Source organism: Apus apus, chromosome 23, assembly GCF_020740795.1.
Source record: "Apus apus isolate bApuApu2 chromosome 23, bApuApu2.pri.cur, whole genome shotgun sequence".
Lineage (NCBI taxonomy): Eukaryota > Metazoa > Chordata > Aves > Apodiformes > Apodidae > Apus > Apus apus.
The window spans coordinates 2,369,442-2,396,946 of record NC_067304.1 but is presented as its reverse complement, the minus strand read 5'-3'; the positions used below and the strand labels follow the sequence as shown (position 1 = coordinate 2,396,946).

At 43.5% G+C, this 27,505-nt stretch overlaps 1 protein-coding gene across 4 annotated transcripts; it reads left to right on the top strand.

Moving 5' to 3' along the window:
* Window positions 1–472: 472 nt before the first annotated feature.
* Window positions 473–27,505, top strand: MAPK14 (mitogen-activated protein kinase 14). Of its 4 annotated transcripts, none has more exons than XM_051639263.1 (12): window positions 473–1,152; window positions 8,579–8,708; window positions 11,929–11,987; window positions 12,491–12,602; window positions 13,102–13,131; window positions 13,597–13,644; window positions 14,081–14,195; window positions 15,156–15,227; window positions 24,193–24,272; window positions 24,795–24,873; window positions 25,174–25,347; window positions 26,088–27,505. In XM_051639263.1, exons 1-12 carry the CDS (start codon window positions 1,037–1,039, stop codon window positions 26,153–26,155), a joined length of 1,083 nt encoding a protein of 360 aa, XP_051495223.1. In that variant the 5' UTR covers window positions 473–1,036; the 3' UTR covers window positions 26,156–27,505. The 4 variants fall into 4 exon arrangements, with proteins under 4 accessions (XP_051495223.1, XP_051495222.1, XP_051495225.1 ...); XM_051639262.1 differs by lacking the exon at window positions 24,193–24,272 and adding an exon at window positions 21,839–21,918; XM_051639265.1 differs by lacking the exons at window positions 15,156–15,227; window positions 24,193–24,272 and adding an exon at window positions 21,839–21,918.

Sequence of the window (27,505 nt, the reverse complement as noted above, 5' to 3'; positions counted from 1 at the left end):
CCTGCGCAGCTGCTGCCTCAGCGCGTTTTGTCACCCCTTTATTTTTTATTTTTTTTTCCTCGACTCAGAGCAGGGCCTAGCGCGTGAGAGCCAAGCAGGGCTGACGAGAGGGCGACAGAGGGGGAGCGGATCGCGACTTTTTAGCTGATTTCCAGGGCAGAAGGTGCCGAGCGGGACCCTCGCAGCCCTCTCCCCTCAGCCCGCTCCCCTCAGCCCCTCGCTCCCCTCAGCCTCACCCCGCTCCCCTCAGCCCGCTCCCCTCAGCCCCTCGCTCCCCTCAGCCTCAGCCCGCTCCCCTCAGCCCCTCGCTCCCCTCAGCCCCTCGCTCCCCTCAGCCCCTCGCTCCCCTCAGCCCGCTCCCTCAGCCTCATCCCGCCTCCCGCCGCCTCCCGCCGCTCTCGCGAGAGGTCGCCGCGCTGGTGCCATATTGGGTCATCTCTGCCCGCGCCTCTCGCGAGAGCGATGGCGACGGGCGGTTGGGCCGGGAGGGTTTGCGGGGCCGCCTGAGGCGGAGCGGGACCCGTCCCGGGAGCGGGACCCGGCCGTCCCACCCGCGGCGGGAGTGTCACCTCCCCACACACACACACACACCCCGCCCTGCCCGCTGCTTGGCCGCACGGCAGCCGCCCCTCGCCTCTTCACCTCGCCTCCTCTTCACCTCGCCTCACCTCCCCGCGCTATCCCGCCCCGCGCCGTCCGGGGGAGGGACGGAGAGAGAAGCGGGGTGGGTTTGTGTCTGTGTGTGTCTGTGTGTGAGGAGGGGAGGTGGTGACAGGGCCCCCCTCCCCGTTTCGCCGCCCCCTGAGGTGCGGGGAAGGCGGCGGGAGCGGGCGGGGCGGGCGGGGCTGGTGCTGCGGGGCCGCCCCCGCCCGCCGGCCTGAGGAGTGAGGCGGGGAGCGGAGAGGAGGAAGGAAGAAGCCGCCGCTGCTGCTGGAGGAGGAGGAGGAGGGTGGTGGTGGCGGCCGCGGTGCTGCTGCAGCCGCGGGCAGAGCCTCCCCCTCCCGCCGGGCCGGGCGGGGAAGGCTCCGGAGCCGAGATGTCTCAGGAGCGGCCCAAGTTTTATCGGCAGGAACTGAACAAGACGGTGTGGGAGGTACCCGAACGTTACCAGAACCTCTCCCCGGTTGGCTCCGGGGCCTACGGTTCCGTCTGGTGAGTGTCGGGAGGGTACGGGGTTGGTGTGCGTGCAGGGGGGGGGGGTTCGCCCCAGGTTGGTGCCCACCCTGCCCGCGCTTCTCGCCTGGAAACCTGCCCCGGTTTGTAGGGATGAGGAGCGAAGCGACGAGAGCGGGGCGTGCTTGTCCTCCGAGGTGTTCCTCTCCCCCCCAGCTCTTTTTCCTGCAAGAAACGCCTTTTTTTTTTTTTCCCCCCTCCCGGTTGAAGAGCGATACCGCCGGGCAGCGCAGCCCTGGCTTTGGAATGCGTCGGGGATTGCACCACATGGCAGGTGGCACTAAAACATTTTTGCAGGGGAAGATAATCGTGTCCCAACCCTTCCCCCCCCCCCCCCTTCGAGTGAGCTCATATAGACATATTTCACCGTGCCTTTTTGCAGTTGTAGCTGGGGGTGGAGAGGGATGGAGGCTGGCAAGTCCCCCGTAGCTGGCCTTGCAGAGCCGAGGGTTTTCCACCTCTCCCAGTTTCCTTCTGGACCTGATATTTGAGGCAATTACATTTTTAACTGCAATCTGTTGATAGGCAGGGAGGGTAGATGGAAGGCTGGGAGGGCTGTTTCTGCATCCCTGTGCATTTGCAAGTACTCATATTTCCTTGGTAATAGTAGATCAAGATAGAAAACTTGTTTTATTGCTGCAGGACGACAGAATTGCTGCAGTGTGGGCTGCCCAGGGGAGTAAAGTCCTGGTGTGAGAAACACAGAAAGCTTGAAGATAAGAGTTTAGTTTTTAATGCTTACTTGATAGGAGCAAAACATATGACAGGTTACACGTGCAAAATACAATACTTCCTTAATTTGTAGTTTCTCTGCTGAAGTGTGTTGGATCTTAAAGATCATTTGATCTTAAAGGACTTTTCCAGCCCAAGTGATTCTATGATTCTGTGATCAGGAAACACAAATTGGCTGGGCTGCATACATTGTTTACTAAAAGACAAGGTGGTTTTCGAATCAGTTTTACATCTAGACTTTAGCAGGCCTGTGTAAAAGTGTTCATAGGTGACTTTGGCCTTTTATTAAGAAATGTCTTCGACACAAACATTCAGGTTTTTCTTCTCTGCTCTTTGGTGCTGTCCAAGTGTGAGCAGAATTTTCAAATGTGGCTGCACAACGATTACACATCTGCTCTGCTGTTGTATTTGAGCATGCATATTTTTTCATTAACATAACATGCAAATTTGTCACAAATATCTTTATGTTATATCCTGAGGAGGAATGAATACTTCACTCTACTAGTAAAGCAGGGGAGTTGCTCTGCATGTGCTGCAGGTTTAAATAAACAAGGTTCTCAGCTGTTCTTCAACTTACTAAGATTTTTTTAATAGTTTAGCTTAAATAACATGCATTTCTTGAAACTGCTGTGCCTCAAGCATGCAGTTACTTATATTTCAGAAAAGACAAAGGCTGGTCGATTCTACTTAGCAAGAATAACCAAAGTATTTGAGTTTCTGTAAAAGAGGAGGGTTTAATTCTAGGGAAAGGAGGATCTTGCTGTGGTAGCTGATAAATATTCCTGTAAGTGCCACAGAATTACGTAACTCCCCAAATGTAGTAGGAAATTAATTTGCTCAGTGCCTTGTCCATTGTATTTTTAAGGCTGGCCCTCCACAGTCTAGCACTTTCCTCTTGATTTCCCCCCCTCTCCACATCTCCATTGTGCATGTATCACTTCCAAAGTTTGTTTTCACAACCAATAACTAGAGTTTGCATCATTAATTTCCTGTTTTGCTGTGTCAAAGCTTTCAAAGATTGTGCAACTCTCTTCAGTCCAGATGAAACAATTTGGTATTGGAAGCAATTTTAGACATGTGGCACACGAGCCACTTTGCAGCCCACATTAATGGTTTTCTGTACGTTCTGCAAAAAATAAGAACTTAAAGAAATTAAAGTGTGGCTACAAAAGAAGATGGACACTCCCTATTTACAAGGAGTCACATGGAAAAGACAAAGGGTCATGGGCACAAGTTGCTCCTGGGGAGATTCCGATTGGACACAAGAGGTAAATTTTCCCCATGAGAACAATCCTACATTGGAATAGTTTCCCAAGGGAAGAGGTGGATTCCCCCACATTGGACAGTTTGAAGTCTCAGCTGGACAGGGTGCTGAGCCACCACATAACAATTAGAGCAGAACCTGGAAAGGTTGGACCAGATGATCCTTGAGGTCCCTTCCAACCTGGTGTTCTAGGATTCTGTGATTCTATGAAATATGTTTCAGGACAGATGCCATTCAGAAAGACCAGGAGTATGGAAGGTGTGTCAGAATTAAGAAAGCAAAAGCAACAAAAAAACCCTTGCACCTATGCAATTGTATTGAGCTGCAAATGGTGACACATTGAATTTAGGATATTCCTGCAATTACTTGTTCTATTCCCTGTCTCTTTAGACATTTTTCTCCCCTGGCAAGTGTTACCTGCTTTCATTTGAGGCTTTGCATGTGAAGTACCTCTGTGTTGGAATAGTAAATTGCAAGGGTTAGCCACCCTTAAGCTGAATGGTTAAATAATGTTTCTATTAGAATATCACCAAATGCTGTGTTGCTTATTTAGTTGTCAAGATGTTTTTAAAAATGAGGCATTTCTAGGAAGTGGAGGGAAAAGATTAATAAAAAAGAAATAGTTAAGCCAGCAGATGAATAATTTAGAATATGGAGCTGGCTGTTTTAGATGTCTAACGTGAGTGTGACTTGGAACACCCGAACATAAGAACCTGACATGATTTTGTAGTCAGTGGATGGAGAGAGGGGCATTTTCTGCAGGCAGCTCAAGGCACCCCAGGTATGTGCCTAAGCTCACCAGATATCCCAGTGTTTTCTGAAATGCTGTGTGCAGTGTTGGAAGAAGTAGGTTCAAGCAGTCCGCTTGGGTCATTTTCAGGATCTGTTTTTTAAAACGGGGAGTATGTGGAGTTGCAAGTAGGGATTTGATTCCAAAACTTCAAGAAACATCAATATGTGTCCTTAGATTGATGGTTACTAAGTCGTGTAACAATTGCTGTGACATCTGTTGTGTGAAATGCTATTTCACTTCTTGCAGCAGCTTTGTAGAATCTCGTAACACAGACTTTTGCACAAAAAGGATTTTCTAAGCAGGTCCACACTAGAAAAAGTGGGTTCTGGAAGTATCAGCCTTGTAATATTCCATGGAAGGAGGAGAGGGGCCTGGGTAATGCAGCATTTTGCAGTGGGAAGTGGCTGGATGGAGATGGGATCAATGGGTGACTCACACTTCAGCTGGCAGGTTGCTTCATTTCTTGTGTGTGCTGGAGAGAAGTCTCAGCAGCCAGCACTGTTAGCTCAGCCAGCTCTAAGCCAAGCAAAGAGGTGTTTTGATCATCTTTGCCGTCAGTTTCTGAAACTCTGTGAAGTCAGACTCTGTACTCTTCGCAGCTTACTTCATTGTTGTATTTTTTGCAGATGTTTGTGTGTTGCATTGATACCTTTGTAAAAGAAGGGTTTGAGGGTTTGGGGGTTGTTTTTTGTTTTTGTTTTTTTTGTTTAATTGCTTTGCAAACTTTCTGGATTGCCCAGTTTAATTTTGAGAAGAATTGAACAGCTAAGGCTTCCTTTTCCATAAGAATATTTTAGCTTTTCTTGTCCATAGGCTGTCAGGTTACACAGCCCCTGCAAAACCTGTGATTTCTTCACATTTCACCAACACTGACTCTGAATTTCCTGGGTATTGTGAAGATACTGAGATAATTCCCTTCTTTTTAAACTAACAGAGAAACACTATGGATTTAAGAAATTCTAGGATATTAGGCTCCAGAGGAAATGAATTAACAACCCTAAATACCACTTTTTCTCACCAGTGTGGGTCTTCAGGTTTAGTAAACCCTTATCAAAGCATACAAGTGCCTCTGAAGTATGGATGCACTTGGAGGGACAGGTGCCTGCTTCTCCAGTGAGGTGTGGTTGATACTTGAGGAGTGATAGGAGAAGAACTATAAAACTGAGTGGGATGAAGCAGCTGTACAGGTAGGATTAGCAGAACACATGAGGAAGGGGATCAAGCAGGGGGGGTTGCACAAAAAAAGCCACAAGCAGAGCTCTGAAAGCCAAGGCAAAGAGTTGACACTTCACAGGAACTTTGTATATTAAGAAGTGGAATTAGTGTGAGAACATCTGTCCTGCAGGGAGATTTTTTTATTGCAACTTTCTTCAAAGCAGAAGCCAACGTAGCAGAGGAGAGTAAGATTTACAACTTTTTATAGGGTGTTGGGAGGCTGACTGCTTGAAATACATGTGTAGACTGAACTGTAAAGTAGCTGGTGTTAATGAACTGTCAGGTACTAAAAACTCTGAGGTTTATGTCTAACTAGGGATACATAAATTAACTGAAAAGGCACCACCAAAGAAATTCTGGTCATTTGGGTATTTGCACAGGAGAAGTAGTCTGCACAAAAATTAATATGCTGGTTATCTAATGCTGAAATAAATTGTTCTCTTTAAGTAATTCAGTGTGTACTTAGTTCCTCAGGCTGCCTTGCATGTAACTTAAGAAGATGCAAGCTGAATCAGTGCATAGGTTCTCTAAAAATCATTGTTTTATTCTAGCTATTATGCTCTGGATTCAACTCAGGTGAGCTCAGAATTCTAGTTCACTTAGGGTGAGGTGGATGCAGTTCAGGTGCAGTAGAACAATAACCTCTGAAGAGGTTAAAAACCAGAGAAGCTGTGATAAATTCTCCATTTGTGCTGATCTTATTTTAAAACAAATTGAAAACTGAATCATGCAATTTATTTTTTTCCCAAACTGGGCTTTTTTAAGCTGAAATAAGATCAGTGTAATGCAGCTGTTTTGAGTCTGTGATGAAAGCCAGCTTAGTGTTCTTTAAAATGTTCTCCAGCACAACAGCTGTTCTGTAGCTCTGTGTTCTGTACTCAGAAAACCCATTAAGCAGTTATCTGTATTGGCAGAAAAATTACTCAGCATGCCTTTATCTCCAGGGAAATAGTCTTTAGGCCTCAAATATGACTGGACTTGGAGTTCTTCTGGCTTCAAGAGTAACTTTAGATTGCAAATGTGCAGTAATACATGATGTTCTTTCTTGGGATTGTGGACAGTGTCATTGGGCTGGTAAAGAGTTTCTCAGTTTGGCTGGCTGCAACTCTCCTTGGAGGTTGTGGATCTGCTACAGGGGAACAATGACTTGACACAGCCCCAAAAAATGTCATTTAAAAAAAAAGGTGACATTTAACTTCCTTCAGACTCTGAAATAACTTATGCCTGGTGGCTCTGAAATCTCTAAACAAGAATCTTGTGCAAATGAGGAGAGACATCTGAGTGTGTGGCTGGGAAGGTGGTTGATAAGCAGGGGATCCCCTTATATTCAAGGTGGTATCTGCTGCCTTCTGTACCCAAAATGTTTGAAAGCAGGTGAGGATTTGTGACTAATTCCCAGCAGCTTCTGTTGAATTATGATGACTAATCTTTTGCTCTGAGTCCTAGAAAACACCTTGAGTCTCACAAAAGTATTGTTATATAATTACAGCTGGAATTAGGTCTGTTTGGATAGTGCAAAATGGTGTAGGTGAAGCTTAAAAAAAAAAATCATGTGTTTTCCTGAAGTGTTGCAGTGTAAATATTGATATTCTAGTGGTGTGTGAAGACTTGCTGAAGATCATTTGAAATCAAGATTAAAACAACAAATGCTTGATGGCTTCTTTTGTGTGCCCAGGCTGAGGGAGGTGTAGAGAGGAACTCCTGGGTGGAAGTGGTTGATAATGGGCATAATTGAGGCTGTGTGGTGTGGCTTGAGTCACTCAGCTGTGGCAGTTTGGTGCTCCTGTGATCTGTGTAGCTGTGTTTTCATGGCTTTTCCAGTGAGTTCTTCCCACTCTATGTGTACAGGTACCAGTTGTAGAGGAGAGGCTCTTCTTCCACCATGCACTGTGGGTTTTTCCCATTCACTTGCAGGCACTGGGACAAGGATCATTGTTCATAGAAACAAGCTTAGATTTTATTTTCTGTTTCTCATAAACCTCATGTAGCAGGTTCCTTGGAAACTGAGCAACGTGGAGATAAGGAGTCTTTTTTGCAAGTTAATTCCAGTTAGTTGCTTGAAAAATAAAGTGCAGCCACATTTATTTCAGGTTGCTTTGGCAGGAGGTGGGAGACAAGTTCTAAATGCAATTGTGGGTTTGTTCAAGGACTACTTTTGTGATTGGTTTTGAACTTGCTGTTAGTTAAGTGTTTCACACTTTACATTTATAAATGTATAGCTTTCCTTTTCACTTGGTATTTGTCAACAACTAGTACATGCTTGCTGTAGTTTAAATTTAAATGGAAGCAGGAATTTGCCCTGAATTAAAATGCAGCAGGGAATTAAATATTGTCCTTCTCTGACTTTCTCTATTTCATACTTTCCCTTTGCTTGTTATCTTGAATCAAGTTAACCTTGATTTCACATCCTCTCTCTCATCCTCCTTCCTTTTTGGCAAACCAGAGCTGTTTTAGATAAGAAGATCAAAGGAGAGAAGAAAGAGGAGTAATTTGGTTCACAGCTAAATACCTACATTTCTGTAGTTCCTCAAATACAAATCCTCAGTCAGCTCTGGAAGACTTCTTGCAGTGTGTCAGAAATTTAACATAGTTCTTTATGTGTGATTTTTTCAGTAGTTTCAAAAATAACAGGCTTTTGCTTCTTAATATGAGAAATAAGTAGGTTGTAATAGGGCTTAATTCAGAAAATGATATTATAGTACAAAATACCAAGTAAATATATGAAGTTAGGATGGAGTTAGTCTTCCTGGGTTCTAAGAAGAAGCATTTCTATGTACAGGTTTTATGTAAAAGTTTCTAAGCTAAAGGGACACTAAATATCACTTACCACATGGATTTTTGTCTAACAGGAGTTTGGAATTAGGTGTGATTTACTAAAGAGGTTTGATTTCAGCTTCAGTTGTGATTAACAACCATCATAGTTAATGCTATTAGGCACAGGCCTTGTTTTTTTGTATGGACTTAAACCATAAAAAATGGTGTAAATCCATACAAAGTCTTGAGTGTAGCATTTTGTGATGAGGTGTGGTAGATGAAAATATGCTTAGGAATACAGATAAAACCAGTACTCTTCCTCTCCAGACTTTAATTGTCATATTTACATTTAAGAGCACAACTCGTTTTAGACAGAAAAATCATAAACACTTCTCTTTTTTTCCTACAAAATGTCCCTTTACTGTGTGAACAAGATGTTTATTGTAAACATTTTATGTAGAAACCACCAGTTGTGTCAATATGTGGGGATTTTGGGTGGGTTGTGGACCAGGATGTCTAGAAATTCTTTTCATTGCAGACATGGAGAAGTGGGGTTGACTGTGACTAAGTGTCTAGAGTTGCTAAGCGTGGATATGAAGGTTTGAATGAAGAATGAATGTTGATAATTTGATTACTCTTAATTGCAGTTCTGCCTTTGACACAAAAACCGGGCTGCGTGTGGCTGTAAAGAAGCTGTCCCGACCATTTCAGTCTATCATCCATGCCAAGAGGACCTACAGGGAGCTGAGGCTTCTTAAACACATGAAACATGAAAATGTAAGTTGAAGGAGATGGTTTGAAAAGTTGGTCTAAAGTTGGACTATCCATTGAGCATCCAGCATGTTGCATCTGAGGGTTTTGTTGCATAGGTTTTATCCAGTACTAAATACAAAGCTTGCAGTAGTCAAGGGATTATTGTAGAAAAACATGCAGATAAAAAAAAAACCCAAACAAACTAAACCTCAAACAAAACCCACATGGTATTAAGAAGTCTTACTATTTCCTAGAATAATCTGGAAATGACTGCTTTGCAGGTTCATGCTGCCTTAAGGATTGGGGCTGCAGGTGAAGTCACTAATATTCTCCTGCTCATTTGCTGTAGTTGGCATTATGTTAAGAATTTGTTGAAAAAGTAAAATCTCAAAGTTTGTTTTTAGTGTCTTCTGGAGGGTTTTTCATATTTGTTTGGTTGTGGCTTGTCTGTGTCAGAAGGATGGGGAGTGGATGTTTGCTGGATTCCTGTAGGTAAAATAGGGAGGAAAAAATAGGAATGGAAATCAGATGGCTTTTCATACCAACCATCCACTTCAGTCATCAACAGGGACACAAAATAGGATGGTCCAAATGTAGTGTTAAGCTGGGGTTTGATACAACCTCTATTTGGTGTAGAAAGCAGCTGGCTGACCAGTTTGATGTGGCATCAACACACCAGCATCTTTATTGTGTGTGCTGTTTGGAGCATAAAGTCTCATCACCGGCCCTGTTTGGAGCTGTCAGAATGTCAAGAAGAAAGGAGGGTGTGGATTTCTCTTGGCCAAGCAAGCTCCAACTTAGCAGAAGGAAAAAAAGCTGCTTTGGAATTGAGCTGAGCAAAGCAAGGACCTTTATTTATCCAGCACAAAAAGCCGGTGAAGCCTGATTTCATTGGAAGGTTCTCCTGGGAGGTTTTTTTGAGAACTTCTATGATGGTTGTGTTGTGGCTCCTAACCACTGCCATCACCAGCCAGTATTCCCTAAATCCTGGGTTTTTTAATGTGGCAAACAGAACTGGAAATTCTGACACATAGATGGAGTGTTGTCAATGACTCTTCCTCTGTGCCTCTCTATGACTCCCTTGTCTCAGGAGTAGAAGTGGCATTTGGTCCTGCTTAATATCCATCCCCTGGAGACCTTTTCTTGTAGCTGAGATATTCTCCAAACAGGAAAGTTTTGAATATCTGTTTAAAAAATAATAAAAAATCAGCATATAATTCCATTTCCTCTAAGCCAATAAGGTTAAGCAGTGATAATTAGATTGTGACTGATGCTATAACACTTGTGTGTCTGACATTCATTAGTACTTTGGATTAGTGTTGCAAAGAGCCTGTGTAGCTATAGGAAGAGAAGGGGCAACAGGAATAATATATATAGAAATGTTTCTTATCAGTTGATCTGTGGGGAGTTTATCTAGGTTGTGGTTTAAAAATCTGCAGATGCAGAGGTGTTTAGAGCCAGTTCAGGCAGGCTTGTCAGTGTCAGGTTCCAGGAAGTCTTGTTAGCTTGCACAAAGCCCAGCACTGAGCAGATGGGAGAGCAACTGGATTTGTTGTCATAAGAAGAAATTGATAAGATCTGTGATATCCTAAAATGCTGGGAGGGGAAAGGAAAAGGTTGTTAGGGATTGGGTTCTGACTCTTCTGGTGTTCACACTTGCTCAGAGGTACATCAGTGACGTGCTGCAGAGTAACTGGATGGAAGTTGTTGTGAAACTGGATGGAAGGTGTGGATGGTTTGCTACTGTGCTTTACAGCACAGCAAGAAAGAATGATACATAAACCACTGAAGTCTAGATAGCAAAGTCAGTATTTGTCTTTCCATGCTAAACTGGGCGGATAAAGTTGAATTTTTATGTGAGAACTGATAAGGAAGAGTCCACTAGAGAAAGGAATTGTAAGCAAGAGAATTATTATTATACAGGATGGGTGTGAGTGTTACAGTTTGAAGATTCCTGCCTAGAAATGGAGTTGCTGTGATGTGTATCGAGAGAGGCAGGAAAGTGTTCTATCTCTTAAGTTTCCTCAATAAAATGTAATCTATAATGTATAACATAGATTAGACAGAGGCTTTTCCTTCATAGCCACTTGCTCTCTTTTCCAGAAGCACAGTCTAAGTTCCCCAAATGTTTTGTCTTTAATTTTGTGCTTAGGGATAACTCAATTGGCTTTGAGATCCTTGACAAGTGTGAACAATGGGATGAAAAGGATGATGTGAGGGGGAACACAAGAATCCAGCTCTTGGTTTTATTCACACACTTGAACTGTTACTGGGGTTGCTGAAAAGTGCAGGGGGCTTGTGTCTTCAAGACGAGGGAGATGCTGATTTGGAAGAGAATTTTTTGGAAGTGGATGAGGAAAACCTGTCCCTTTTAGCTCATCTATGAATAAAATAAGATATTATTTACTATTAAGAGAAGAAAAACAAGGTTTAAAAGTCCATTCCAATGAAAATTAGGACAATCTTTATCAACCAGATGGGGTTTTTTTAATGCTGTAGGTGACCTAGAAGGTAATTATGGGATAATAAGGTATAGGTCTTCTTTTCCACAAGGGAACACATGCATGTCCTTTTATTCTCTACTGTTAGAACAGCTGAGCTGTAAAATGACAGGTGGAGTAGCTGCTCTTTGGGGAGAAAATACAAATGACTGAGGAGATGTTAGTGAAAATTAGGTCCTTGTTGCATTGCACTGGTTTCCAGACTGATTTTTCTCTGTAGTCATTATTATTCATTGCTTTTGTGAGAGATCCTTGAATTTTTCTAGCCATTACTCAGTACAAGTGAAACAAATGAGACTCTGATTTTAGTGTGTAGTCAACAGTGTAGCTAAGGATTGAGCAGAAAGCAAACAAGTTTGTCTAGTGTTGTTGTTGGGTTTTTTTTCCTTACCCATTTATTTCCTGAACAAATTTGAGCTGGTTTTTGAAATATTTTAAACCAGTGTTTACACCTCCCTGTTGTCATGGCTTCTGTTTGATGCTTTAGGGGGATGGTTGGTGTGAAAAAAACAGATGTATATTTTTAACCTTAATTCTTTTTGTATTTTTTTACACAATAATTGAATGTTTGTTTCTGATCTTATATAAATACTTATTTTTCTATATTTGGATGAATCATTTAGCTGGAAATGAAACATCACCTGGGATGAGTCGTTTCTATTCCACAAAGGATTTTAGGGATTGTATCATATTACATCATGAGTGTATTTCACAGCTTTTTCACTTTACTGTTTTCTTTCCAGGTGATTGGTTTGTTGGATGTGTTCACCCCTGCCAAGTCACTAGAAGAATTCAATGATGTGTAGGTAACTTCTCTGAAGGCTGCAACAAAACATCTTTTGGATCTTCTTTACGTCTCCCAGATTATTATAGAAATATTTGCCACTTTAATTTCTCTGCCATTATTCTCAATCAGTTCTGAACTTGACCGATACTGTAGGAATTGGCTTACTCATCTGCTGCATTATTTAGAATCATGGAATGGTTTGGGTTAGAAGGGACCTTCAAGATCATCCAGTCCCACCCCCTGCATGGGCAGGGACACCTCCCACCAGCCCAGGCTGCTCCAAGCCCCATCCAACCTGCCCTTCAACACTGCCAGGGATGGAGCAGCCACAGCTTCCCTGGGCAACCTGTTCCAGTGTCTCACCACCCTCACACTAAAGTGTTTTGAAGTGTTGTGAACTCTTTTTCATTCAACAGTTTGGGACAGTCAGCCCTGCTACTGGAGCTTCATAGGGGATTTTTATTCTAATCCTGTGGAAGGGATTGCTTCAGAGCTGCTGTGTTTCCTTTTGTTCACAGATATTTGGTGACACACCTGATGGGAGCAGATCTGAACAACATTGTGAAATGCCAGAAGCTCACAGATGACCATGTGCAGTTCCTCATCTACCAGATCCTCCGAGGACTGAAGGTACTTGCACCTGTCCTACCTGAATGTCCATAGCTCAGCAGTGGGAGGTGGAAGTTCCTGGTGAATGTGCCGTCCTTGGAGAACCATATGAGTGCATAGTTGGCCTTCTGGAACAATTGTATTGTAGAATTTATTATTTATTGTCCCTTTCCTTCATCCCTCTGTGGAACTCTGTATCAGGAAAGCTAGGCATCATTTTAGAATGTATTTCTATACATCCCTGATTCTGGAAAATTCTGAAGTATGCTGTCCTTAGATCTGCTCTGACAAGGAATCTTCAGCTTTGTTTACGTGTGCCATTCCACTGGTGGTGGGACTGCTCCTGGGTGTTTCTAAGGAGAGACAAAGTGAATTGGAACCCACAGACAGGCACTCGGTTCCTTCTGCAGACAAGCTGCAGTGTCTGAATTGAATGGGATGGGGTAGGGCTGTAATGCCTAGGGAAGAAATAAGGAGGCTGCTTGGACTGTTAGATAAAATTTGTCACCTTGCCTTGCAGTACATCCATTCAGCTGACATCATACACAGGGTGAGTATTTCTCCTGAGATTGCTTCCTGTACTGAACCACTGCCTTTCAAAAGTGTGTGGCACAAGAATCTGACCCTGCAGCACTTAGAGAAACGAGAAGAAATTTTCCAATAATTATTTCAGTTAAATATTCCAAAGGTTAAACATGGGAAGTGGTTGTCAGGATCCACGGTTTCTTTTCCTGCCTGTGTTTGGCTTGTATCTTTGTGAAATAGGCTCTCTGCTAAAGAAACACCTCCAGCACTGATGTTGCAACAATTCTTAATGCATTTTTGCTTATATGTGGCACCTCTGAGGGCCACAAAATAAATAGCTGACTGTGGGGTAAAATAATTTTCCCAAGTATGGAGAGCTGATATTTACAGTTAGAATCTAGTATCTATCTGCATGTACATTTCTATCTACTTTATACTTGTGAAACAACATATCTACTGTTGTTAATGCTGATATTGTTCAACTTTTTAGGATTTAAAGCCCAGTAACCTAGCTGTAAATGAAGATTGTGAGCTAAAGGTAATGTCATCACAAGCTGTGAGTGGTTTGACTGTGATTTGAGTGGATGTCCCTTGGAATTAAAAGGACAACATAATTCCTTAGGAGAATATTCTTGTGGTCCAAAGTAATAATGTCCTTCCCAGCTGTAAGGGTTGTTTTTTTTTCCCTGTATCTGTTAATGTGTTTTTCATGTATCTTCATACATGTGAGGAGCTGACTTCAGTTTGGGTTTAGTTGTTTTAGAGAGATGATACCCAGATGTAATTCTGGTTGTTGAGTCCTCCCCTGATCGAGGCTGGTGCCTTTTAACAGGTTGTGAAATTGAGTTTCATCATCTGCTTTTGCAGTTGCACCACCTTTCCCCCACCCAGCCCAATAACTGCTTAGTTATTTGCTCTCAGGAGTTTGCTCTGTTCCCCTGCAGTAGTTGGTGGATGTTCTTTCTCCTCTGCAGATCCTGGATTTTGGCTTGGCCCGACACACAGACGATGAGATGACGGGGTACGTGGCCACCCGGTGGTACAGGGCTCCTGAGATCATGCTCAACTGGATGCATTACAACCAAACAGGTAATGCATTGACTAACACCTGCCTCTTCAATTCCTGAATTGTGGAAAACAAAAAGGTTGTCTTTTTGTACCTGCTCCTTTCCATTTGATCACCTAAATTGGCAGTCCTGGTAATTAGGGGAGGGGGATTAAAAGAAGGAAGGCACAGGTTGGTATGTGAGCCACAGCCTCCCAGGTGGACATGGGGAACCATTGTGGTGGCATCCACAGGGCTTCTTCAAACGTAAATTTGAATTGCACAGTGTTTTTTAAACCAAGTGAATGGAATGTATCTGGCTGAGGAAAAGGGGTGTTTCTAGGAAGCTGCTGGGAATGTGCTGAAAATGTTTGGAGTTATGGTGTGAAAAAATCCTAAGAAGTGTATAAATCTCCCTTCCTTTCTTCTCCTCTTCAGCCATTTCTTCAGTTATATTTTCCTCACAGTTTCCAGGATCTTCTCAGCCACACACTGCTTCCCTACAATATTTCCAGATCAGGCCCAGAGAGGAAAAGCAAATTCTAAGGATAGTTTCTGCACATGAGAGCATATGGATCCAAGAAGATAATGTGCTAGTCTGATTTCATCCCTCCCTCCTTTTTCTTCCTTTCTCTTTTCCTCTTGCATGTCTATGGACTTGCCTTGTATCTATAGTGTAGTTGGTGATTGTTTGGGGAAAATTTATTTCTCAGAATTGTCTTGAACAGGTTTCTTCCTCTTGCATTGTGTAGATTCCTCCCCAGCTCTTTGGTGGTCAAGCTCTGCAAGGAAAATTTTCCTGCTGGAATAATCTGTTATTTGGGAAAGCCTTGGATGATATAGTTACTGAACAGTGTCACTGAGCAGTTACTGAACAGTGTCACTGAGCTTGCAGCTTAGATGGTTTTAACAAGGATAAAGTTGTTTGAACCTGTTGGATAGATCCTGCTGAGACTTTATTTTTCTGCATTACATTGTTTTGTTTCTTATTTTATTTTGTTCAGTTGATATTTGGTCAGTGGGCTGCATTATGGCTGAACTGTTGACTGGAAGAACATTGTTCCCTGGTACAGACCGTATCCTTTCAAAAGTCATAGATTTTTCTGAAATGGAAGTTAGAGATCTTCACTTTCACATATCTCACAAGAAAAGGAAGTTCTGGGTTTGTTTTGCTGTTGGGTTTTTTGTTTGTTTCTAAATTAATGGCTTCTTTTACTCACAGAACAATGAGGTGAGTTCTTGATTTTGCTGCACATTGAAACAATCGTAGTGTGCAAGAAGGCAAATCTATTCCTTTTGATTGTCTATTAGTATCCCTGGAATGTTGTTTGTTTCTGGGAGTTACTTTCCTTTAATTTTATTTGAATTTATTAGTCTTTGTAGAAAATAACTGCATGGACTAGGCTGTCTGCTAAGAATCCTCTCACACTTCAGGTTTCTAGCACTTGTGAAGCCTCCCTTCTGGCCTCTGCTGTGTCCTGGTGCTGTGAGACCAGTGAGCTTGCAAATTCCTTAGTGCCAAGGATCTCATTCCAAATTGCTCCAGAATCTTTAGGTTCCACTTCCATGCTTGAGCATCAACAGATTGTGAGCCTTTTGTCACCCTGTGCCTGTATCCATGTGAGAAACCAACCAACCTTGAATAACATCTTTTTAAAATCGTGCTGTTGCTGCACCATAGTGGGCTGGGCAGGACACTTGGGCAAATTGATCAGGATCACTTTGTGAGAGCTGGTCATGATTTCCCCCCAGGAAATTAAACCTGAGACCAGAGGCAAAATATAATTCTTACAGCTTTTGTGCAGCCACAGAACATACAGAGGTAATTTGCTATTGGCAAGATTCTTTGTTGCCTAGAAATTGGACATTATCTACCAGGCAAAATGACATTGCCCACCTTTTGCCAATATTTATTCTTTCACCCACAGTTCATTTACTTTAATAACTTCTATTAATTTATTAGTATTGATATCTACACATATGTTAGCATTTGATTAAAAGAAAACTAGGGTTGGAAGTGCTGCACTTCTGTGTTCTGTGTGACTCCTGCAAAGCATTTAGATTCTAAAACTCTTTGGTGGGGGAAAGGCTTTTATTCCAGTTTCATTTCCCTTTTCAATGTGCTTTAACTTTACCCTCTTTTTTTCCCCTCTCTGCCTGTCTCCATCTCATAATCTGTCTCCAAATATGTTGACCTTGTTACACTCTACTATTTTGTCATCTCTGGTGTATTTTTCTGTGGTCAGAGACAGAAGCAGAACTAACATGAAGGTGACTTAGAAGCTGGAAAGAAGTTGCCATATTTCTGCTGTCTGATTTGGCAGCTGTCATTGGGTTTGGGCAGATTTTGTTTGCTTCTGTCAAGAAACAATGAGAAATCAAGAACTGTTGCTTCAAACAAAGCAAAATCTTCCAAGCTGCTGCCAGCTTTTAACCTCAGTAACAGTTCAGATTTTTTTTAAATCTTGATATTTGCACATAAAATATTTGCTAATAGGATTTGCAATAAGTAAGAAATGTGTTCTTTATGAATTAAACAAAACAGTTCTCTTCCAAACCTGTCAAATCAGGTTTTTTTCCCCAGCCACATTTTTAGCTGTAGATTATAACAAGTAATATCTGCAATACAAAATCAGATTTACTTTCAGGGTCTAAATTGTTTGTCATGTTAAATACTTTACTAATTTATATTTATATTTTTAAATTTATAATTCCTAGAGATACTCTACAGAATCATGGAAGGGTTTGGGTTGGAAGGGACCTTCAAGATCATAGTCCCAACCCCCCTGCATGGGCAGGGACACCTCCCACCAGCCCAGGCTGCTCCAAGCCCCATCCAACCTGCCCTTCAACACTGCCAGGGATGGGGCAGCCACAGCTTCCCTGGGCAACCTGGGCCAGGGTCTCACCCCCCTCACAGCAAAGAATTTCCTCCTCATGTCCAACCTAAATACTTGTTCTTTACCTTAAATGCTCCATTTCTTTTACAAATGGCTTTTGAATTAATTGTTTTTTCTATTGACTTGGTTACATTTTAAGAAAAATAAGGCCAAATCCTTTCCCATTGTAGGTAAAACTTTGTAGTACTCTAGTTCTTACAGGTTGTGTGTGTGGTTTCCCACTGTAAGGAATGTATGTGCTGTTTGATCATGAGGTTAGAGCTATAAGGGAGCAGGGTTTGTGGTTGGGAATCTTTGTGTGTGTGACACTTATCCAAGGATCTAGAGAGGCACCAGCATGGCAGCTTTCACTCCAGTGGTGCTGACATCTAAAGAGAGGAGGGAGATGTAAGGTAATGCTGGGTTCTGGATTCTCCCTGTCTTTAAAATCTCTCTGTATTTATGCCCTTTTTTTTTTTTTTTTTTTTGAGAAAGCTTAAGAAATATTCCAAATGTTGATTCTGTTGGTACTCCTGGGCTCTTCATAATTTCTGGGTGCTCCCAGCTTTGCTGAGGCCTGTGTTCTTCCTGCAGTGTCACTGTGCAGTTGCTGACTTACTGAGTTTGCCATTCATACTAACAAGCTGAATTCAAGATATATTTGAAATCAAGGTATATTCAACTTGCTTCCAGTAGCCAAGGACAGAATCTCTCCAAACCCACTGCAGTTCTAGGGAATTCACTTTGCAGCTGGAGGCACCACAACAGTGTCTTCTGTGTGTTCAGGAGCCTGGAAACTGAAAATGTGACATATTTCTTGCTTTTTTAGTCTCAAGATGTTAATTTTTCTCAACTCTCCAGCTTCATATTTCCAAGCTGAATTAGATAGTGACAGAATGGGTAATTAGATAGTGACAGAACAGGTAATGCCTTCTCAGACTCATCATCCCCCAGTTCAGATGCTTCTTCTATTTGAAATACTGGTCCCTTTCACCAAGGATTTAGCAGAAATGGTGGGATGTTATTTCCAGCCCATCAGATATATCTTTATACAGCCCAGAGATGCATTTATTACTTGCAAGGGGCTTCAGCACAGGCAAGCTCTACACTTAATTTCATCTGGTAAGTAATAAAATTGTATTATGAGGTGATGATCTTTGATACTGTGATAACTGTGTCCCTGATAAGCTAATGCTGAATTTAATTTTCAGTTCTGAAGGACCTAATTTGTAGAGATGCTGAACATGGCAGTTGTTGACTTAAAGCAAGAATTGTAGATACTCTTAAGAAAAAAAAAACCCTATGATTATTATGGGCTTAGTTCTGCAGGATTATTATTACAGTCTTTTTAACTTAAATCTGAATATAAGTTGAATTGTTCCTGTTTGTTGTCTCTGTTTGGAAATACTTGGATGAAAGATGTATTTCTAATATGGGTAAAATCAAATCCTTGCTGGGAGGTGGAGGAGGGGAGCAAGATGGGGGGAAGGACTAGTCAGAGATGAAAAAGGAAGGTAGTGGAGCTCAGTCCTTCAAGATTTTACTGTGAGGCATAACTAGAGGTGCTCCTTTTGTTATTATCCCATCTGCTTTATGCCAAGATCAGCTTCTGTTTAAAATGTGTATCTTGTTGTGTTGGTTTTTCTACAGCTCTTGTAATGTGAATGATTCATACCAAGAAGTAGAAAAGTTGCCTTCCAGTTTGACAGTTTGACTTGCATAAAATGATACAAAGTACAAATATCTTGAATGTTTTGTACTAGTTTAGCCCATTTTCTTTTGCTGTATGTTGTAAATTGACTGTCTTCCCTTTAAACTCTGAAGAATATTTTTATTCCTGTTTTTATTCACTAGTAGGGTGCTTCCATGGTAACTAACCCATGTGTAATTCTTCTGATACATCTTCTTCTTGCTTGTGGTGGCAGCTGAAACAACTTCTAAACTCTGCTTTGCCTGGATGAGCTCTTACAATCTTGCAGTGCCTGCTGGTGATGGCAGGTTGTTCTCTGATTTCTTTTAGATTTCTTTCAGACTCATCACATCAGTTGAGGGTACCTTGGTGATGGTGTTTGGGGTTTGCATGCTGTGCTTTCCTTCTCCATGCACATGCTTCTGGTTTGGTTGTTTATGGTTTGGTTTTTTTTGCTTTTGCTTCATATTTACTGTTTTTCCTGTCTTTAACTGCTTATAGCTCATTTCTCTGGGACATGGTAGGCCCTGTAGTTACTGGGATGATGCAGTTCAGCAGGTTTTGGATCATAGAATCATGGAATAGTTTGGTTGGAAGGGACCTTCAGGATCATCTAGTCCCAACCCCCTGCATGGGCAGGGACACCTCCCACCAGCCCAGGTTGCTCCAAGCCCCATCCAACCTGCCCTTCAACACTGCCAGGGATGGGGCAGCCACAGCTTCCCTGGGCAACCTGGGCCAGGCTCTCACCACCCTCACAGCAAAGAATTTCCTCCTCATGTCCAACCTCAAGTTCCCTCTTCCACTTTTCATCCATCCCCCTCATCCCATCCCTCCCTGCCCTTGTCCCAAGTCCCTCCCCAGCTTTCCTGGAGCCCCTTCAGGCACTGGAAGGTGCTCTAAGGTCTCTCTGGAGCCTTCTCTTCTCCAGGCTGAACACCTCAACTCTCCCAGCCTGTCTCCAGAGCAGAGCTGCTCCAGCCCTTGGATCAGACTTGCAGCAGGGGTTGGGTTTAGACACCTCAGGCAGTGCCAGGTACACATTCTGTGTTTGCTCCTCTTGATCTGAGAAACCACTGAAACATTTTAAATCAGCATCTCCCAATAGCAATTTTTTCCCTGAGAAAAGAGCTGACAGCAAACTGGGCAGCAATATAGTTGGCTCAGCTGGTGCATGTGACTAGAAATGCCTTGAAAAGAATTGAAATACTTAACCTGAGGTATGGCCTGCAACTTCTGAGGTGGGCTAGCAGCCTGAAATTTGCACAACTCTTCCTTGCACAAGGAGGAGTGAAAAGATGTCAGGGCTGTTTTTAAATGGCACTGGAGAAAAGCCAGTTTAACTGAGCTAACTGTGGTTAGTGTGGCACCCTCTGCTAAATCTCCTACACCAGTGGATATCCTGATTTCATTTGAATCATTAGCAATTAAGAGTTGGCAATTCAGCAGCTAAGCTAAATCCCATCTAGGTACATTGGATTTATTCTTAGATTTCCAGTCTTTAAGTAGGTGGGAATTATTCAAGCAACTGGAGAGGTGGGAAATCAGTTCAGCTGTTCTCAGAAAGTACCAGTTCCAGGGCTTTTTAATTAATTCCATATGTAGAACCTTTAAACCAAAGTTTACATCAAAAGGCAAAGCTTTTAGCAAAGTATTGGTGATTTCCTTCATGGGCAGCTTGCCAGGATAGTGGGAGCTCTGAGGCTTTAAAAAACAGGATCTATTTTTTTGGAAGCTCTTTATAGTAGTCAAATTAAAAGATATTCTAACAAGGAATTGCAACTGTATCTTAAAAGATCAGGAAGGCATTGATCCTGGAAAACACATTGCCTAAGAAGTAGGCTACTTTTATTGAAAGGAGAATGGTCACCAGTTTGATACAATTTTCAGGGCAAATCCAAACATTCCACAGTCTGAAATCACCAGTTGGTTTTCAAGAGCAGCATGGAGGATAATTCAGAGAAGAAGGGAGATTATTCTGGTAATAGTTTTAAAAAGATACCTTGTGTCTCCTCACTATCTTGAGCTTTGGACATTAAAAGGTGTCTTGAGTGGATTTTTTTTGCCCCCAAGTGTACATTTTGTCACTTATCACAGAATCATGGAAAGCCAGGTTGGAAGGGACCTCAAGGATCATCTGGTCCAACCTTTCCAGGTGCTGCTCTAGCTGATATGAGGGGGCTCAGCACCCTGTCCAGCTGAGACTTCAGACTGTCCAATGTGGGGGAATCCACCACTTCCCTTGGGAGACTATTCCAACATCTCACTGTTCTCATGGGGAAAAATTATCTTCTGGAATCTAATCAGAGTCTCTCCAAGAGTAACTTCTAGACATTTCCCCTTGTCTTATGCCAAATATTTGTCTGCCTGGTTCAAGAGGACAGCTCAGCCTAGTGGAAGCTCTGGATGAAACAGGCCTTCCCTCTGCACTGTTGTGTCCCAGGAGCTCTCTTCAAAGAGATTTTAAACCTGAGCCCAAATTCTGTTTTTCTCTGCTGCTCCAGTGGGTCTGTAGGATCCAGGGGCTTTGGATCCCTGCCCTGCTCATCCCAGGGAGCTGGTGGGATCCATCCCCTCTGTGGGCTGCTCCAGGCCTGGGAAACCTGCCCCCATGTTCAGGTGGAGGGAGCCTGGAGGTCACAAGCAGGATCCACTCATTTTCTTACTTTCTAAGTTTTAGAAGAGGCCAAATTACCTTGTTCACAAAAGGCCCTGGAATTTTTTAACATCAGCACCTACACTTCAGCCTTCTGCTTTACCTCATCTGTCACTAACACGACCTAATCCTGCTGATTGCTTCTCCTTTGGTGTGGGGCCTGGAAGGGTGCAAGGAGCATGGGAACTGATCCTCAGCCTTGACTTCTGCTCCTGCCTTGGGCAGGGTGCAGTGACCCAGTCAGTGCATGCAGTGTGATTGCAGCCAGGTTGTTCAACTTGCAGCCAGAGCTGTGTGGTAAGAACTTACTCAATTGTAAATGAGAGGAATTAATCCAGTTTGCTTAAAATAGCTCTTCAGGGGAGGCCTTGGCAGGTGTCAACTTTCCACGTTAATAGACTGATGTGTTGCACTTTTCATTTTGATTTGTCCCAGCATTTTCCTTTATTGGTCCATCATTAGATATTGATCAGTTGAAGCTCATTTTGAGACTCGTTGGAACCCCAGGGCCTGAGCTTTTGAAGAAAATCTCCTCAGAGTCTGTGAGTTTACACTTTGATTGTAATATCTGCCCTTTCAAAAGTCCCCAGTTTGTGTATTGCCCTCCCATAGTACGTGTTGGGCTTGATTTTCTGTTCTTCCTTTGTCATTCTTTGCTCTTGGATGGCTTTGAGTTCTGTGTATCTGGTCTTTATTCCTCTTACCTCTGCCTGTGGAATGATTTCTTCCTTCCATATTCTCATTTTCCCACTTTGTGACTTTTCTTTCAGCTTGTGAGTTTATACTTGGTGATACATTGTGTGATCAGATGCTGCTGGGGAAGGATTTTTTACAGCTAAGAGCTTGAGGCTCATCTCTACTATTATCTCTCCAGATTGTCTACCCAAGGTTCTTATCAGAAGCAATGTGTGTTGTCCTCTAAACACACACAGTCCCTTCTGTTGTGTGATTAATTTCTGAAACCCTGCTGCCAGCATCTCTGCTTTGGTGGCATAAAATCCAAAATGCCTTCTAGGTGTTTTTATGTGGCAGCTGTTTCCGGGGCACTCAGTATGTGGTCCTGTGTGTAGAAAGGGTCTTGCTGGATTGGGCCCTTTTATCAAGATAATAGCAAAATCATAGAATCATTGGATGGTTTGGGCTGCAAAGGACCTTCAAGATCATCTAGTTTCAACCTCCTGCATGGCAGGGACACCTCCCACCAGCCCAGGCTGCTCCAAGCCCCATCCAACCTGCCCTTCAACACTGCCAGGGATGGGGCAGCCACAGCTTCCCTGGGCAACCTGGGCCAGGGTCTCCCCACCCTCACACCAAAGAATTTCCTCCTCATGTCCAACCTCAGTCTTCCCCCTCCCAAAAAAAATAAGCTTTCTGCAGTCTCCTTTTTCAAGGGTGACCTCTATTTTCAGCCCAATTTGTGGATTGTTCTAATCTTGAGTTGTGGGCTTCTGCAAAGATAGGATCAAATGGCATTTAATTGGATCTGTTTTTGAAGCTGAAGTGCACAAGAGTTGGAGCAAGAGGTGCCAGGAGTAACAAGCTCCTGCTTAGTGAGCACTGAGCTTGTGTAGAGGTCACTAACAGTGCACTGCAAGTCACCCTGTTGTCTCTGACACCTAAGAGAGGATCAGGGTGGCAGAGAGTGGTGATAAGATGATCCTGTCCTGCAGCTTATGTTCCTGTCCATGTCACACTGACTGTAAAAGCAAACTGGGAGGTTGGCCCTGAGTTACACGGGGGGGGAAGGTGGACAAGCCGTGCAAGTTGGAATCAGTTTGCTGAATGGACACCAAGTTAAACAGCCCTGAGATGTGCTGCCCTCAGAAAGGTTGGAACTGAATAACAGAGGTTGCTTTGGGTGCCCTGGGAACTGACCTCAAGAGGAGTCTGGTATTTGAAGTACAAGGATTAGTGAGAGAGAAGCTTAAAGCTTGACTGGGTTAAGCAAAAGATTAGTTTGCACACGTAGGATTGAAGTGGATCTTTTTTTTTTAACATGGCACAGTAGAAAGTATAATTGCTCTTAGCCAGGTCCAAATCAAGAGGCTGTTGAAAAAAATAAAAGCAGTCAAGAACTGCTTCTCATTTCCTCCATGGTGTGGAGACAACAAAACTATTCAGTGTCTGAGGGCCTTGAGTATGTCACTGTCACTGATCTTCTGCTGCATTACTTGACTTGCTCTCACTTTCTCTGTCTGTTCCCTGACACCAGCAAACTCTGTCTTATGCAATGCTCATGTTTGGCTAATTTTGCATTTATTGCCTCCTGTCACCTCGCCCACACAGCAAAGTGCATTCAAAGCTGTTTAGAAGGAGGTGTCACTTGTGAGCCAGTTTCACTTTGCACCACAAGGAACTGAAGTACTTTCCATGCAGCCAGAAAACAAGCTGGAAACCAGTGCAGAGGAGACATTTTTTTGTTGTTGTTTCTGTTTTCATTTTATTTTCTTTTTTCATTTTCCTGAGGCTTTATGTAGCTGTAGCAGCCTAGGAAAGAATTTTTGAGGAACAGCTTCAGCCAAAGGAAATGTCTACTCAGGTGGCTTAAAACTGTTGGGAAATGTGAACACAAAGTGCTGTGATGTTACAGAAACACTCTGAGCTGACCCTGTTACCAACTGAGCAGTAATTCTCTTCTTTTAAATGTTCACAAGTGCAATTTCTGACCTTTTCACAAGTATTTGAAGATGTTAGTGAGCCCTGCCTGTCTGGCTTTTGCCTTGTGGTTTGCAGAAGAGATGCTTTGTGTGCAGCTGTTGTCTGTTGAAAATGGTTTTTGCCCTGTTTTTAACAAAGCCCTTGACGAGGCACTTAAGATATTAACCAGCTTCAGCAGATCATGCGTCTGACGGGAACACCCCCTGCATATCTCATTAACAGGATGCCCAGCCACGAGGTGAGACCTGAGCAGATGAGGGGGGTTTGCAGGGCAGGTCTTCACTTGCAGTGTTTGCTGCTGCTCTCAGAATCCACTTGCATGTGGCATGGGGTGGGTGATTAATTCCCTGCTCTTCAGCGAGATCAGTTGGTACCGGGTGAAGACCTGAGGTTTGGACTGTGCATCCTCAGCCACAGAGTCTTGAGACTCAGGAGAGCCTGGATGTGAGTTGGTCTTGCTTTGTGTGCCATGTTGTGTGGCTCACTGACAGCCCTGCACGCAGCCCCCCCGGGGCAGCAGCTCTCACTGCACCCCTTTGCTTCTCAGTCTTGCATGTACCCCAAACAACATCAGCTTTTCCTCTGCTCTCTGCAGTGGCCTTTAGTTGGGAAGGGACAGTGCTGGTGGGCTTAGGAAGTAGCAGAAAAAGTGAAGGCAAAGCAGAGAGAGAGAAACCAGAATAGCTTCAGGTTGATTGAAATGTACTCTGTCTGGGTGGCTGTGTTGTCCTGTACTTCAACAAAGTGTTTGTTTCCACAGGCAAGGAACTACATTCAGTCTTTGTCTTACATGCCGAAAATGAACTTTGAAAATGTGTTTATTGGTGCCAACCCTCTAGGTAAGGCTTGTTGGTGAGTGGGGTGCTCTTCTGGAGGCTGGAGTTAGTGTCCTGGGACACCAAGGCTTTGCCCAAAGCTCTTTTGGCTGCAGCAGGAGCTCAGAGCTCTGTGCCATTTTCAGAGTTTACAAAGTACGTTTGGGCTGAGGGTGTAAGAGGAAGAAGTTGCGGGTGACAGGTGGGCCCTGAGAAGCTCCAGGTTCCTCATAGCCATTGGGCTGTTCTGAGCTGGCATTTTGGAATGCAGTGTCCCCCAGCTCACTGTACAATCCTTCCTTTTCTGTGTTGGTGCTTTTGCAGCTGTGGACTTGCTAGAGAAGATGTTGGTGCTGGACACAGACAAGAGAATCACGGCAGCAGAAGCACTGGCTCATGCCTACTTCGCTCAGTATCACGACCCGGATGATGAACCAGTGGCAGATCCCTATGACCAGTCCTTTGAAAGCAGAGAACTTGAAATTGAGGAATGGAAAAGTGAGTGTGGGGGAGTGGAGGGAGCCAACCTGCTTCCCATGGGGACCCCTCCTTAAGCTGCAGTTCAGCTGAGCTGTGGCAAAGAGGCCCAGAAGGATCTGATAAAAACGTGGGCATCCTGTTCACTCTGAGGCCCTTGTAATGGGTGAATCTGTCACGTGGCCTCTTCTCCCTACTGACACACAACAGGACAAGAGGAAATGGCCTCAAGTTGCACCAGGGGAGGTTTAGATTGGAGATTAGAAGAAACTTATTTTAGTAAAAGTGTTACTGAACACTGAGGCTGCCCAGGGAGGGGCTTGAACCCCCATCCCTGGAGGTGTTTCAAAGCCATGTAGATGTGGTGCTGAGGGAAGGGTCTACTGGTGGACTTTATATAGAGTTGGGTTAAGGGTTGGACTGGATGGTCTTAAAGGTCTTTTCCAACCAGAATGACTCTGTGATATAACTAACATAATCCCTGGTAACTAATTATTACCATGAGCATACAAACATGTCATTGACATGGTTGCTCATGTCTTTGTTTTCAAACTTAAGTCACATCTCAAGACTAGAAGTATCTTTTATTGTGTCTGTTTGTCTCTGAGAATGGTGGAACCATTCTCCTCCTGCTGTTTTTTAATGTAAAATGTTTTTTAATGTAAAATAGTGTTAGAACCTTGCAAGTTGCTGTGGCTTTTCTTGCATGAGGGATGTCTCTAGTCCTGCCTGTTCAGTTCCTCTCACCCTTCTCCCACTAGGCCTGACTTATGATGAAGTCATCAGCTTTGTGCCACCCCCGCTTGACCAAGAGGAGATGGAGTCCTGAGGAACTGCTCTTCTGCTTGTCCCACTTCACTGTGAGGGGAAGGCCTTTTCCTGGGGACTCTCCAATTATCGTTCAAGTGCCTCGTCACAACCATATTCTCCTTGGTGGAGGGGTTTTGTGTGTGTTGAGTTGGGGAGGGAGGGGGGGGAGGGAGGAAACCTGAGTCTGTGTGACCATGCTCTGCATGCTCTTGTGTTCTGTGCTCAGCCTGGGACAAGCTGCTGAGGACCTGCTCTGACCCCTCCTGAGTCCTTCCAGTGCTCAACCACTTTGCACTGCTGGGGCAAATGGGGAAGGGGGGGGGTGTGAAATTGACCTTTTAAAGTTGGGTTACAATCGTTGCCATTGATCAATTCTATAATTAAGTAACCTCAAAAGAGTGGAAGGTTGGTTTCTAGGCTGGAGAGTCCTCTGTTTTTTCTTCAGGACTGAAGGTGGGGTGGAGGGATGTCCTCGCTCAGTGCCAGGTGGCTGATCTACATCCAGAGCTTCCTGGCTCAGCAGAACCTTCAGGGCTTCTCGTGTCTGGTTCTTGGAAAGTGAAAAGGTTTTGTTTGAAACTGTAAATATGTTTGTGCCTTAAATTGAATGGGGAGAGAGGGGAAAGGAAGTCTGGAGTGGAAATCTCTGACCCACTGCTCTTCAGGGGGAAGGCTCCCAGATAGCCAGGCATGAACTTGATGTAATCAGGAAATAACTTCCAAGGCAACAGCCTCTACCCCTGGATTTGGATATTCTTGTGTTTTTCCCTCTTCCCTGCCTCTCATTTTGAGGTTTCCCAGCATTAGCTCCCAGGAGACAGAGGCTGGGGAAGATCCCTGCCAGCCACACCTCTGTGTATTTTGTTCCTGAAAAGCTGGGGTGTTCTGCATGTTGTAGCTGTAGCTGCATGTAGAGCTGCTTGTTTTTGTCATTACTTTTTGTGGGGCAGCACTGGGGCAGTGAAACCATCAGGGAACTGTGCTACTGAGTACCTCAGGCAGTGCCAGGAAATCCCAGCATCCTTCTTTTGTGCTGCAGCTCCTTGTGAAATGCCTGGAGACCTGGAGAAGGAGAGGATAAAACAGACAGCATAGAAACGTGCCCCTTTTTCTTTGTTCTGACCTTCTGGTTTCAGAGAAGGAGAGTTTGGGACAGGGGGTTTCTTGTGATATCAAGTGTAAAAAATGTTCTGCAAAGAGACAACTCTGGACTATTGTGCCAGAACTTTTAAGTTGTTTCCTGAAAGTACATTTTTTTTTTTTTAAAGTATTGGGATCCAAAGCAAAGAAATCAGCAAGCTGAAAGCCACAGTCTCACTGTCTGTACCTATAAATATAAATATTTATATATATATATATATAAAACTAA

Coding starts and splice junctions, on each gene's coding strand:
- MAPK14 (XM_051639263.1), top strand. CDS start 1,037: ATGTCTCAGGAGCGGCCCAAGTTTTATCGGCAGGAACTGAACAAGACG. Junction 12,603..13,101: donor AGATCCTCCGAGGACTGAAG/GTACTTGCACCT, acceptor CTTGCCTTGCAG/TACATCCATTCAGCTGACAT. Junction 24,273..24,794: donor ACAGGATGCCCAGCCACGAG/GTGAGACCTGAG, acceptor TTGTTTCCACAG/GCAAGGAACTACATTCAGTC.